Source organism: Ovis canadensis, chromosome 2 (assembly GCF_042477335.2).
Source record: "Ovis canadensis isolate MfBH-ARS-UI-01 breed Bighorn chromosome 2, ARS-UI_OviCan_v2, whole genome shotgun sequence".
NCBI lineage: Eukaryota > Metazoa > Chordata > Mammalia > Artiodactyla > Bovidae > Ovis > Ovis canadensis.
This window is the reverse complement of record NC_091246.1, coordinates 11,839,020-11,853,659: the sequence shown is the minus strand read 5'-3', so window position 1 is coordinate 11,853,659 and position 14,640 is coordinate 11,839,020. Positions and strand designations below refer to the sequence as shown.

The following is a 14,640-nucleotide window of genomic DNA, read 5'->3' as shown; positions in this document are numbered from 1 at the left end:
AATCAACTGCCAGTGACATGTAATCAATCCTGCCCATGTAATGAAGCCTTTGTAAAAACACAAAAGGACTGGGTTAAGAAAACATCCAGGTTGGTGAACACATGGAGGTGCTGGGAAAGTAGGGTGATGGGAGAGAACAAGGAAGTTCCATGACCTTTTACCATGCCTTGCCCTATCTGTCTCTTCCATCTGACTGTTTCTGAGTTATACCCTTTTATAGTAAACTGGTAATTCAGTAAGTAAAATATTCCTGTGAGTTCTATGAGTCTGGAATTCACAGTTGCTGGAGTCTATGAATCCAGCAAGTTGATTGGACCCAAAGGAGCGGTTGTTGGAATCTCTGATCTATAGCTGGTCAGTCAGAAGCACAGGTGATAACCTTGCAAATGGCCTCTGAAGTGTAGGGTGCAGGGGAAGTTTCATAGGACTAAACTCTTAACCTATGGGATCTTAATTTCCATTAGATAACAAAGCTCCTGAATTTAAAATTAAATTTCAATTTGGGAAAGCCTGCTAAACCTTCTGCTCAGTTTTGCTCTGAACCAAAAACTGCTCTAAAAAATAAAGTTCATTAAAAATACTTCATGAGACAAACTTGAAACTAATGATGGCTAACACACACACAAGGAGGGTGGAAGGTCATGGCTAGTAAGGTGGTTTCACAATTCACGAGGGACTGAGACTCCTTTTGTTCGACTCTGCCATTCCTAGACTTAGTCCTTGTCACGTATACTCCAAGGTGGTTGCTGTAGCCAACATCTGAATTCTAACATCAGGACGGAGAAAATGTGAAGGAGAAAAACACGCTGCTTCCTTCTAAGCCATTCTCCAGAAACTGCATACGTCCCTTTTGCTTATGTGCTTTGGGAAGAGCTTAGTCATATGGCTACATTTGGCTGTAGGGAGGCAGAGAAATGTGAATTTTATCCTAGATGGTGCCACAGATTCCATCTTCTTTGCCATGGGTTCTATCTTGAAGGTACTATAAAATGAATGGAGGGTCAGACATGACAGGGTGCCCATTCCTTCAGGGCCTCGAATTTCTCTCATACAAGAATCTTTTGTGTGCGCCAAAGTAGCCTGATCATTACTTATTGCATGTTCTTGCCTCTGTATCTTCAGATGTACTGTTTCCTTTGAAATGCTTTCTTTCAGTTAGTTTCTCCTTTGTCTAACACAAGCACAATTCCCACTTCTTTATGAAGTTGATCTCTCCTGCTTATAAATGCACAGCTCTACCAATCTAATTCATAGGGAGAAGAGAGATTTTAGAGATTATCTTGTATTGCGTGACTCAAACTAGGTTCTTGGACCAGTAGCATCAGCACACTTAGGAGCATATTAGACATACAGAATCTCAGGCCCCACCACAGACCGACTGAATCAGAATCTTCATTTTTAACAGGATCTTCAGGTGATTCATATGTAAATTAAAGTTTGAGAAGCACTGACCCATCCTTTTTATACTGAATCAGAAAGTGAGGGTCAGGGACTTCCCTGGTGGTCCAGCAGTTGAGAATCCACCTGCCAGTGCAGGGGACTTAGGTTCCATCCCTGGTCCATGAAGATTCCACGTGCCACAGAGCAACTAAGCCTATGTGCCACAACTACTGAGCCAAGGCTCTAGAACCTGTGCTTTGCAAGAAGAAAAGTCACGGTAAGCAAAAGCCCATGAATCTCAACAAATAGTAGCCCCTGCTCTCAGTAACTAGAGAACACCTCAGTTCAGTTCAGTTCAGTCACTCAGCTGTGTCTGACTCTTTGCGACCCCATGAATCACAGCATGCCAGGCCTCCCTGTCCATCACCAACTCCCTGAATTTACTCAAATTCACATCCATCGAGTCGGTGATGCCATCCAGCCATCTCATCCTCTGTCGTCCCCTTCTCCTCCTGCCCCTAATCCCTCCCAGCATCAGAATCTTTTCCAATGAGTCAACTCTTCGCATGAGGTGGCCAAAGTACTGGAGTTTCAACTTCAGCATCATTCCTTCCAAAGAAGTCCCAGCACTGATCTCCTTTAGGATGGACTGGTTGAATCTCCTTGCAGTCCAAGGGACTCTCAAGAGTCTTCTCCAACACCACAGTTCAAAAGCATCCATTCTTCGGCACTCAGCCTTCTTCACAGTCCAACTCTCACATCCATACATGACTACTGGAAAAACCATAACGTTGACTAGATGGACCTTTGTTGGCAAAGTAATGTCTCTGCTTTTGAGTATGTTAACTAGGTTGGTCATAACTTTTCTTCCAAGGAGTAAGCGTCTTTTAATTTCATGGCTGCAGTCACCATCTGCAGTGATTTTGGAGCCCCCCAAAATAAAGTCTGACACTGTTTCCACTGTTTCCCCATCTATTTGCCATGAAGTGATGGGACCAGATGCCATGATCTTAGTTTTCTGAATGTTGAGCTATAAACCAACTTTTTCACTCTCCTCTTTTACTTTCATCAAGAGGCTTTTTAGTTCCTCTTCACTTTCTGCCATAAGGGTGGTGTCATCTGCATATCTGAGGTTATTGATATTTCTCCCAGCAATCTTGATTCCAGCTTGTGCTTCTTCCAGCCCAGCGTTTCTCATGATGTACTCTGCATAGAATTTAAATAAGCAGGGTGACAATATACAGCCTTGACGTACTCCTTTCCCTATTTGGAACCAGTCTGTTGTTCCATGTCCAGTTCTAACTGTTGCTTCCTGACCTGCATATAGGTTTCTCATGAAGCAGAATGCCTACTGGTAACAAAGACCCAGTACAGCCAAAAATAAATAAATAAAAAGTGAGAGTCAGAGAGAGAAAATGGCTCGTTGACTAGTTAGTACTTAACTTTTCAAATGAAGAGTTAAAATCCACATCTTTTAGTTCTTATTGCAAAGCTCTTTCCACTACACCTTTTTGCATCCTCCCTGCTCTAGAGTTTAGCCCTGTGATAGATACTCTGCATTGACCTTATACCTTGTGATAGACCTTTTGAGGGTCATTTTATATTACCATTTAGTTCTTAACATTGTCAATTTTTTTCTGTTCATATATTATCTTCCTAATCTGATTTTAAATTCCTAGATGGCAGAAATAGTATATAGGGCTTCTCTTAATGTCTAGACACATATAAGTTGGTCATTTGTTTCTTTCAAATGTAACTAAGGAAAAAAAATTACTAAAACTTGAAAATCTGATAACTAACTAAATCCTTTGGGTCTGATCAGAACTTTTTGCATGAAGTGATGCAACAGAGTAAATTATTTACATTTGCACTAAAATCTCTATTTTGTGTCTACCTGAACAACACAGAATGGGTTAGATATTCTTCCTCGTATTATGCTCTGTGTGCCTATCTCTGTCATTGTACTTCCCACATTCTATCGTATTATTTATTTATAAATCTCTTATTCTCTATTTTCTTATGTTCTTTGAGAGTGGAGACTGTATCTAATTTTTTTATCCTGTATCCAGCACACAACGTGGTATCTGATAAATAATTTTGACAAAGTATGTTAGAAAATAGCCTTAAGTCTGCATTTATACTACAAGGATAAACCACTGATTTTAATATAAAGGATTTTCTATAGATACTTTCTACCAAAATTTCACTTATTGTTAAAGCATAATAGCATCTTGGTTTTATTTCTGTCTCTTGCAAAACAAATGCACAGAAAACTGTTAATATGTGATAATGAGGGAAAGGTTAAAAAAAGAGGTTGTAAATAATTTTGATTAAACTCTTCTTTGTGGTTCAGACTAGGACTTGTTTTTTGGATAAACGAAGAAAACCTGTGAGGATACAAATGAAAGGATCTTTTCTCTTAGGTAACTGAAGAACTTACTATTCATCTTCTAGATGTAAAGGGGAAATTTGGGGTTAATGACACATACTTCTCAAGGAACTCGTCCACAGTGAGACTTGCTTTCCATTGATCCAAGACTGAGATATCTGTCTTTCCCCAGATTGAAACAGCTGAAACTAGAAAGGAGAATGGTAAACATTAGCTTCTGGAATTTTCTTTTACACAACACAGGGAAGCCAAACATTCACCTTTCACATTATGGTGTTATCTTTATTTGTTCACAAATGTAATTTTTTTTAAGTTATCAGTTCAGTTCAGTTGCTCTGTCATGTCTGACTTTATGTGGCCCCACGGACTGCAGCACACCAGGCCTCCCTGTCCATCATCAACTCCCAGAGCTTGCTCAGACTCAAGTCCATCGAGTTGGTGATGCCATCCAACCATCTCATCCTCTGTCATCCCCTTCTCCTCTTGCCTTCAATCTTTCCCAGCGTCAGGGTATTTTCAAATGAGTCAGTTCTTTGCATCAGATGGCCAAAGTATTAGAGCTTCAGCTTCAGCACCAGTCCTTCCAATGAATATCAGGACTGATTTTCTTTAGGATTGACTGGTTAGATCTCCTTGCAGTCCAAGGGACTCTCAAGAGTCTTCACCACCACAGTCCAAAAGCATCAATTCTTCAGCACTCAGCTTTCTTTATGGTCCAACTCTCACATCCATGCATGACTACCGGAAAAACCATAGCTTTGACTTGATGGACCGTTGTCAGCAAAGCAAGGTTTCTGCTGTTTAATATGCTATCTAGGTTTGTCTTAGCTTTTCTTCCAAGGAGCAAGCATCTTTTAATTTCATGGCTGCAGTCACCATCTGCAGTGATTTTGGAGCCCAAGAAAGTCAAGTCTGTCACTGTTTCCATTGTTTCCCCATCTATTTGCCATGAAATGATGGGACCGGATGCCATGATCTTTCTTTTTTGAATGTTGAGTTTTAAGCCAGCTTTTTCACTCTCCTCTTTCACTTTCATCAAGAAGCTCTTTAATTCTTCTTCGCTTTCTGCCATAAAGGTGGTGTCATCTACATATCTGAGGATATTGATATTTCTCCCAGCAATCTTGATTCTAGCTTGTGCTTCATTCAGCCCATGATTTCACATAATGTACTTTGCATATAAGTTAAATAAACAGGATGACAATATTCAGCCTTGATGTACTCATTTCCCAATATTTGTACCATGCCCAGTTCTAATTGTTGTTTCTTGACCTGCATATAGATTTCTCAGAAGGCAGGTAAGGTGGTCCGTTATTCCCTTCTCTTTAAGAATTTTCCACAGTTTGTTGTGATCCACACAGTCAAAGGCTTTGTCATAGTCAATAAAGCAGAAGCAGATGTTTTTCTGGAACTCTCTTGCTTTTTCAATGATCCAATGAATGTTTGCAATTTGATCCCTGGTTCCTCTGCCCTTTCTACATCCAGCTTGAACATCTGCAAGTTCATGGTTCATGTATTGCTAAAGGCCTGGCTTGGAGAATTTTGAACAATTACATTGCTAGAGTGTGAGATGAGTGCAATTGTGTGGTAATTGGAACATTTTTTGGCATTGCCTTTCTTTGGGATTGGAATAAAAACTGACCTTTTCCAGTCTTGTGGCCACTGCTGAGTTTTCCAAATTTGCTGGCATACTGAGTGCAGCACTTTCACAGCATCATCATTTAGGTTTGAAATAGCTCAACTGGAATTCCATCACCTCCACTAGCTTTGCTTGTAGTGATGCTTCCTACGGCCCACTTGACTTCACTCCAGGATGTCTGGCTGTAGGTAGGTGATCACACCATCGTGATTATCTGGGTCAGTAAGATAGTTTTGTGTAGTTCTTCTGAGTATTCTTGTCATCTCTTCTTAATAGCTTTATACAGTCAGTAAAAACAAGACAGGGAACTGACTATGTCTCAGATCATGAACTCCTTATTGCAAAATCCAGACTTGAACTGAAGAAAGTAGGGAAAACCACTAGACCATTCAGGTATGACCAAAATCAAACCCCTTACCATTATACAGTGGAAGTAACAAATAGATTCAAGGGATTAGATTCGATAGAGTCAGAGTGCCGGAAGAACTATGGACGGAGGTTTGTGACATTGTACAGAAGGCAGTGATCAAGACCATTCCCAAGAAAAAGAAATGCAAAAAAGCAAAATGATTGTCTTGAGGAGGCCTTACAAAGAGCTGAGAAAAGAACAGAAGCTAAAGGCAAAGAAGAAAAGGAAAGATATACCCATCTGAATGCAGAGTTCCAAAGAATAGCAAGGAGAGATAAGAAAGCCTTCCTCAGTGATCAATGCAAAGAAATAGAGGAAAACCATAGGATGGGAAAGACTAGAGATCTCTTCAAAGTTATACCAGATTCCAAATACTTAAATAATCATTCTGATTTTTACAGCCCCCACCAAAAAAAAAAAAAAAGCAACCCCAAACAACCCTCTCAATCATGGAACAATATCACCTGAACATAGGATCCTCATTTTTACAGCCTTTCTTTTGCTTATACAGCACTACCATCCCAGACAATCCTGTTCCACAGCTCATGTGACTCCTCATAAAACCAGCTCACTTTGATACACTCCCCTTGAAGGGCCATAATATTGTCAGTAGCACGCACTTCAGTACTTAATCATATACAGTCATATTTAAAATTTTTATGTGTATCTATAGCTTGTCTCCCAAAATAGACCCTCAGTTCCTTAAGGAGAGGGACCATGTCAGATGCTTGTATCAGCAAAAGCAACTCACTGAAGAGGCAAAGGACTTGTATTCTAAGTGTTGGTTCTTACTAGTTTTGTTACCTTGAACAAATTACTGAACATTTGAGTCTGTGCTTCACTGAAAAATATAAAAGTTTAGTGGTTAAGAATACAGGTCTGAAAAAAAAAAAGAGAATACAGGTCTGGAATCACCCTAACTAGATTTTAATACATATACTGCTACCTACTAACTGTATGATCTTGTGTAAATCTCTCATCCTCTTTCGAACTCAGTTTCTTTATCTGTAAACTAGGAATAATAATGACCTTTTCATAGTGTTGTAAAGATTAAATGTGCTAAGACATGTAAATTGCTTAGAATGGTGCCTGATATGGTATAACTGCCCAATAAATCTTGGCTGTTATTATGATTTTTAAAAAGAAGAAAAGGAAAAGAAATAAGAGAAATAATTAATTCATTTTCCCTTCTGTACTTTAAGAGAAGCAGTTTGATGAAAACTACTACTCTTGATGGGGCTTCCTAGGTGGTGCTAGTGGTAAAAACCCGCCCACCGTTGCAGGAGACATAAGAGATGTGAGTTCGATCCCCGGGTCAGGAAGATCCCTTGAAGAGGGCATGGCAACCCACTCCAGTATTCTTGCCTGGAAAATCCCATGGACAGAAGAGCCTGGCAGGCTACAATATATAGGGTTGCAAAGAGTCAGAGACAATTGAAGTGACTTAGCATGCACCCAAGCACACACTACTGGTGATCTTGTTTCCAACCTGATCGAGACCTTCAGTCCACTGACCCTATCATTTTTACAATATTCATCCTCCCTCATATCCTCATTTCCTTTCTCGTACAGTTTAGTTTCCACGGCCTCATATCACAATCTTACAAAGAGTCAAGTCCCTTGCCTCTCTTTCCCTTATACCAACTTAGAAAACCCCTAGTCTTCACTTGGTATATGTACACTAAAAGTGAAAATGTTAGTCGTTCTGTCATGTCTGGCTCTTTGTGACCCCATGGAGGGTAGCCCACCAGGCTGTCCATTAAATTCTCCAGGCAAGAATACTGGAGTGGGTGGCCATTCCCTTCTCCAGGGATCTTCCCAACACAGAGATCCAACCTGGGTCTCCTGCATTGCAGGCGGATTCTTTACCATCTGCTCCACCAGGAACTCATATGCGTATATGTACACTAGAACAATTAAAAATTATTTGGAAAAAAATTCACCCAGCCATTCTGAATGAGCTCACTTCAAATTATGACCATAAATTTTAAATGGGCATCCAACTTTGACAGATTATAATAGTAATTCATCTTAATATCCTTTTAATAAAAAGGATTTTCTCATTCTTCAAGACATTTGACACCTCCCTTCAAATTTTTGATACTCATCCCCCTACCCACTCTCTGTCAGAAAATTAATATAAATAGAGAAGAAAAAACCTCATCTTCTACCACCAATTCTAACATCTAACTGGCATAAGTACCTACAAACTTTGCCTTCCTCTCTATCACAGTAGAAGAACCATCCTGGCTTTTAACACCAACTCCTCCAATTGTGCTCTTGGTTCTATTCTCTTTTACTGGGTTATCTTTTTTCTTTCCTGCATCATCATTTTCTCTCTTTTTACCAAGATTATTTCCTTTGGCAAACAAACATTTCATAGTTTCTTTCCTTATCATGCATATATATATTTTTAATCTCACATCTTAAAAAAATTTTTCTTTAACTCATTTCTCCCTTCAGCTAGTGCACCTCCATTTTTCTATGTTCTGTCATAGCAAAAATCTTCAAAAGAGCTCACGGTGTCCACCATGTCACATCCCACTGTGCATTCTCTTCTCAAAATACTCTGATCAGGTTTTCATACATAATATTCCAGGGAAACCACTCCTATCAAGGTTATCGATCTACATTTAATTAAGCTAATGGTCAATTCTATTCTCATCTTACTTGACATTTTCCAAAGCAAAAGATGATACTTTGTACATATTCATTTAAAAAATAGTTTTATAGTCAGTGTATCATTACAACTTAGAGTAGCCTTCATACAGTTGGGAAAGATCTTACTCTAATACAATAGTAGAATGTCAGAATATTTTAAGACTTCATCATTTACATATCTTTTGTTTTATTCATATCTAGTATAAGCTTTCCAATTCCTTACTCTGTCACTTAAATTCTTTGTCACATAAAAATATTAACTTTGTCACCTAAATACTTTGTCACATAAAAATATTAATTTATAAACTTCTTAGAAGTCTGATATGAATACATTTTCATATAATGAGAAAACAGTACATTTTCTTAATAATTTATTATGCTAAGCTCTGAAATACTTTTAAAAATAGATTTTTAAAAAATAAAAATAAAATATACCTCTTGTCCATGGCCTCCTAAACTTATTATCAATAACACTTGCAGGATAATTGTCATCTTGATATAAACATGAAGGGATCCGAAGCAATAAAGTATCTTTGCACAACTTCTTTCTAACTACACTCTGTGTAAGAAAGATTATGAAATCTTTTAATATATATTGAATTTAAAATATTAATCTGTCATATTCCAGAATATTAAAATTCTCTATTGTTTCAAATTTATATTATTTTCATTTAAAGATAATACATGTTCACTATAAAATATCTAACACATAACTACATAACTGAGAAAGTCATGGTCCCTAGTGATATCAATAAGTCTGGTATATTTTCCTACATACTTTATTTTCTAGATTAGGCTAAAATGTCTGTGTGTTTGATAAAAAAGAAATGGGATCATATCATTTATACACCATTTAGGAAAGTGCTGTTTTTCACTTTTAGTATAATATGGCTATCTTAACTTTTGCTTTCTACATCTTTGCACTGTTTCACTTGTGACATCCAGCAAACATGTTACTAAATTTTAAAAAATCTAGTAATTAAAATTTAAAAGGATGTTAAATCAGTTAAGTAAGCATGTAAATAAAAATTCTCTATGCTTGGTTCTGCCTTTACTTTTCAGCTTTATTTCCCATTACTCTTTAATACTAACTGTAGTCTTTAAATAGAGCAATCACTACCCTCTTAACATTTAGTGATCACTTGCTCATCAACAGGATGCCTTTGAAAAATGCCCTGCTACTCTTCTCTAGCTGTCAAAATTCTATTCAACTTTCAAGGCTCATCTTAAGCAAATTTCCTCAGTGACTCCCAACTTGTCACAGAATTCATTATCTATGTATTTGGACAAATGATAGTTTCTTTCATTATTTCCCAAGAGTTTTATGTTTGCTAGGCTTAATAACATATTAAATAAGAGGTCCTTATTATCTAAGAATAAATAGTATAAAGAAAAGATGAGTTAAGTAATTCATAAAAAATGAAGACAAAAGTTTCATAGTCAAAAGTCAAAGGTTCATAGTCAAATGGAACATTACCTAAAAAATAAAATAAAGTCATAAAAATTAAAATTTATTTTAATTAAATTTTGTTTGTATTTAGCTTATAACTACTTTGTCATAATTTCCCTCAAAACTGCATTATATGATGATATGTGTGATACTAGTCATTACTTCATCTGTGATCATAAAGAGGATTTTTCTAGAAAATATTTGAGGATTTAATCAAAATTTCCCAAGGCATCTCTGACTCCTTTGATATTCAAACTTTTGTCTTTGTCTTACCTGTTATCTGATCTAATTTTGTCAGATTTTCATCTGATAATAGCTTTACCCATTATTTGAGTGATTCTTCAAAACTGTTTTCATGAACTTTACAAAACGCTGTATCTTTTGCAAGATTTGCCATTGATTAGTATATTTGTACTGTATCATGGGGTTGTTGTACACCAGTGGGAAACTAAGATACCATGGACAAGGATAAAAGTCTGAGGAAGTTTGAGTATAGACTAATTTTTCAAGTGGATAATACATTCATAAATATATCTGTGTAACAGTGACCTCTGATTCCCTACCACATATGTGGTACATATGCTTCCTTTGCAATGATACATTTGCCTCCCTGTTATGATGGAATAATAAGATGGTAAGAACTACGAACTGGTGTGTGACAATTATTCTAATTAGTTTCTTAACAATGTACCTGGTTTGAATTTCAGCTTTGTACAAGGTATTTAACTTCTCTAGACATCATTTTTCTAACCTGTAAAACTGTAAAACGTGTGTAATAATAGTATCTTCCTCATGGAGTAGTTATGATCATCAAATTGACATAATCCATCAAAAGAGTAATTGATCAAATGACATAATTAATCAAAATAGTAAGGGACTAATACCTACTGTTACAGTCATTTTATCATAGAGATAACTGGAGTTGTTTTTTCCCCATTCCTGCTGAGAAAAATCACTCAAGGTAATCCATAAAAGCAGCCCAAGCTTGCTAACAGTTTCTACTTTTTTCCCATTGACAGACTCAAATTCACATTAAATTGGCAACAATTTCCTCCCCAAATAGTATTTTTAAGGTATATTAAAACTGGAAAGTAGTTTTTAGTGCATTTCAAAGTAGGACTAAGGATTACTCTAAGGACTACTAAAAAGTGATCATAATATATAGCACATGTAGATAACACTTTCATAATTCTTAGTAATCAGGTCGTGATCTAATAATACTACCTCATTCAAATAATCTATTGCACAATATTTGAATGCTGGAAACATATCTTCTTTCTTTGGAAGCAGTACAAATTTCACATCTGTAAATATAAAAATTAAAAATAAATATTTGGTAGAATAGCAAAGCTAGGAGCAGAAAACCATTCTTAGTCACAAAACATTGGCTCATTCATTTTTTAAAAAGGCTCTGAATGATGAAAATTTAACTATGAAAATAACATTACTATGATTTAAATCTAATATGAAAATAATATATACATTGGTATAAAATTATTCTTATATTTTTCATATTCTTTTATCCATACAATCCTAGTTGGTAGATTACAATATATTTAATATCATCATTTTGTTGCAAAATGAGGCTGAGGTTCACAAGACTAAGAGAGTGGTTTTCTCATGATAACCATATTTCTTAAGTGAACAAGGACAAAACTGTGCTGAAGCAGTGGAGTAGAATTTGGAAAATTCCACTCTCTAAGAAAATATAAAGTGAAATCGTTCAGTTGTATCTGACTCTTTGTGACCCCATGGACTGTAGCCTACCAGGCTCCTCCATCCATGGGATTTTCCAGGCAAGAATATTGGAGTGGGTTGCCATTTCCTTTTCCAGGGGATCTTCCCGACCCAGGGATCAACCCCAGGTGTCCTGCATTGTAGGCAGATGCTTTACCATCTGAGCCACCAGGGAAGTCCCAAGAAAATAAAAAGCCTTAGGTTAAATTCCCTTTTAGTTAGTTCATTTGGAATAAAGCAAATATAGTATATTATTTTTAGGTCATTGGGTCATTATTAGTAACTAAAAAAATTCACCTAATGAAGTAAAATTTTTTTCTTTTCTTTTCCAGTATGGTTTATCCTTAGATACTGAATATAGTTCTCTGTGCTATACAGTAAGACCTTATTGTTTATCCATCATATATATAATAGTTTAGGATGGATAGACTATTTAATAGCTTAGGATAGATAAACCAGTTAATAGTTAAACTATTAAACTATTTAATAGTTTGGGATAGATACACCAGTCAATCCTAAAAAAAGGAAATCAGTCCTGAATATTCATTGGAAGAACTGATGCTGAAGCTCCAATACTTTGGCCACCTCATGCGAAAAACTGACTCATTTGAAAAGACCCTGATACTGGGAACGATTGAAGGTGGGAGGAGAAGGGGATGACAGAGGATGAGATGGTTGGATGGCATCACCAACTTGATGGGCATGAGTTTGAGCAAGCTCTGGGAGTTGGTAATGGACAGGGAAACCTGGCATGCTACAGTCCATGGGGCCACAAAGAGTTGGACACAACCGAGCGACTGAACTGAATTGATGCATAATAGTAATAGTAATAGTACATCCATTAGTCCTAGATAGTCCCAATAAGTAAACTTTTGAAAGCTGAATAAGTCCAAGATAGTTTCAAGAATCAGAGGAATTACAGCTTAGACAGTTTACTCTAGGACACAGTCCAGTTTATCAGAAAGTTCTTAGCATTTTTATCAATCATTTAAAATATTGTGAGGAATTCAGATATAAACTAGTTTTCATACACTAGTAGTTTGTCAATAAGCTTTCAGTGAATGAAACATATATTTTAATTCAAATGGTCTTGCCTTGGTTTCATTATCATTCTGTTTGATATATGTTTATCAATATAATAAATTATCAATTTAATACAATAAATCATGTAATTATAATTTATTATATATCAATAATATAATATTGATATATTATATAATATATCAATAATATATTATATATCATATAATATAATCAATTATATAATATATCAATATTGATATAATATATCAATAATATAATATTATCAATATAATAAATTATCATTATCAATTTGTCTGAGGTTTACCTATTTCCAAATGGTAAAAGTGCTCACCAGGACTCATCTATATTAATTGGTTATGAACTATTCCTATTTTCAGTTATTATCAAGTGAACATCCTTAACTACTTAACTACTGGGTTAAAAAGCTAAGAGCAGACTTCTTAATATAGAGTAAAATCGTTTCATTTCACTAACGAATCAGAAGACATTTTGGATATTACAGTAAATGCTCCAATGAAAACAAACCTCATAAGCTATCTGAATATTTTAAATATTGTTAGATCCTGATATCAACAAATGTGAGGAATACAGAATGTCATGGCCCTCTTTCACACTTAGCTAAACAATGCCAACATAGCATCTTCTAACTGCTGATTACTTCTCTGGAAATATTTCCAACCATTATACTTTTGTACCTTTTCCATACAGTGTATCACTGATAGCTGAAGCAAATATTGATTCTAGAATTTCTACTTCCTGATACCGCACTTTCAGAAAAAATTATATGATTGTGCCTGATACCAGAAAAAGTTAAAAATCACAACTCTACCTAATTTATCCATTCAAGTTATTGTCGGCATTTTTCTTAAATGTTCCTTTCTTATGAAGCATATATTCCATCAGCTTCAGATTCATCACTCCCATCAACTACCTTAAATAATAATTACTGTTGTATTAAAGCTAACCATTTAAGTCCATGCTAGACACATAGTAATAAAAAAAACCGTTGCCATTTATAAAATTTCTTTCATCTATCAACTGTATTTTACTGCATTACAGATATCTGTAATCCATCTCATAGTGGTAGGTGAATAGCGAGAGAGAAACTGGCTTGCTTCTAAAATCCAAGACAAGGGGGAAAACAAGCAAATCATGGTTAGAGAGAAAGTATTTTAAAAATTCAGCTTTTGAATTGCAGTAATTCCAGAAGTAGTTTTCCTTACCTGTTTCTAAAAATTTTCTCTCCTGTGCTTCCTCCTGTCAGGAGGCCAAAATGAAAATGCTTCCTCCTGTCACTGGGCCAAAATGAAAATGCATGCAAATCATTAGGTAAGGATTTTATGCACAATGTTAGAGAAGTCAGGTTTTGCAAGATTTTTTCCACATAACTTTACTGAGCAGAATTGACAAATAAAAACTATATATATTTATCTCCCATAGCCTCAGGCATCAGGAGACTTCTCCCCATACTTCCTTGCACAAAGACCACACTTTCACCATGTCAAATGGCAGAGGAGGTAAGGTGGACGTATATTCTCAAGTTGTTTAATTTACGCAGCCTAATTAGTGGCTAGAAATCCTACTGGCCTTTCTGTTCCATTCACATCCTCTGTTCTCGCCCAGTCAGGTTCAGTGGACTCTTGTTCTGGGGTCTTGTACCCACAGGGCCAGGTGAGCCGGACCTCACAGATCTGTTTTCCAGACAGCTGCCATACACTAGCCCCATCCAGCTCTTGTCTTCCCCTCAGCTCAAGATTACCTTGCCTAACGCCTCTCTCCAGCTTCTCAGGACATTGCCTACTACCCGTCTTCGCAAGAGAAAATGCCCGCCCACTGGACACGTGACCTCTGACCTTGGACTCTGTGCTTCCATTGGCTAGCCAGGCTAGGCCACGCCCTACCTCATCCTGTCGCCCTACCTCATCCTGTCA

At 36.5% G+C, this 14,640-nt stretch overlaps 1 protein-coding gene across 1 annotated transcript in view; it reads right to left on the bottom strand.

Annotated features, from left to right (window-relative positions):
* The window catches only part of SHOC1 (shortage in chiasmata 1), a 95,396-nt gene extending 84,199 nt beyond the window's left edge, over positions 1 to 11,197 (bottom strand). Inside the window, exons 1-3 of the mRNA XM_069575432.1 lie at positions 11,153 to 11,197; positions 8,914 to 9,037; positions 3,870 to 3,957 (exon numbers count right to left, since the gene is read on the bottom strand). Coding sequence (XP_069431533.1) covers positions 3,870 to 3,957; positions 8,914 to 9,037; positions 11,153 to 11,197 — 257 coding nt within the window. The remainder of the gene's footprint in view (positions 1 to 3,869; positions 3,958 to 8,913; positions 9,038 to 11,152) is intronic.
* Positions 11,198 to 14,640: the final 3,443 nt, after the last annotated feature.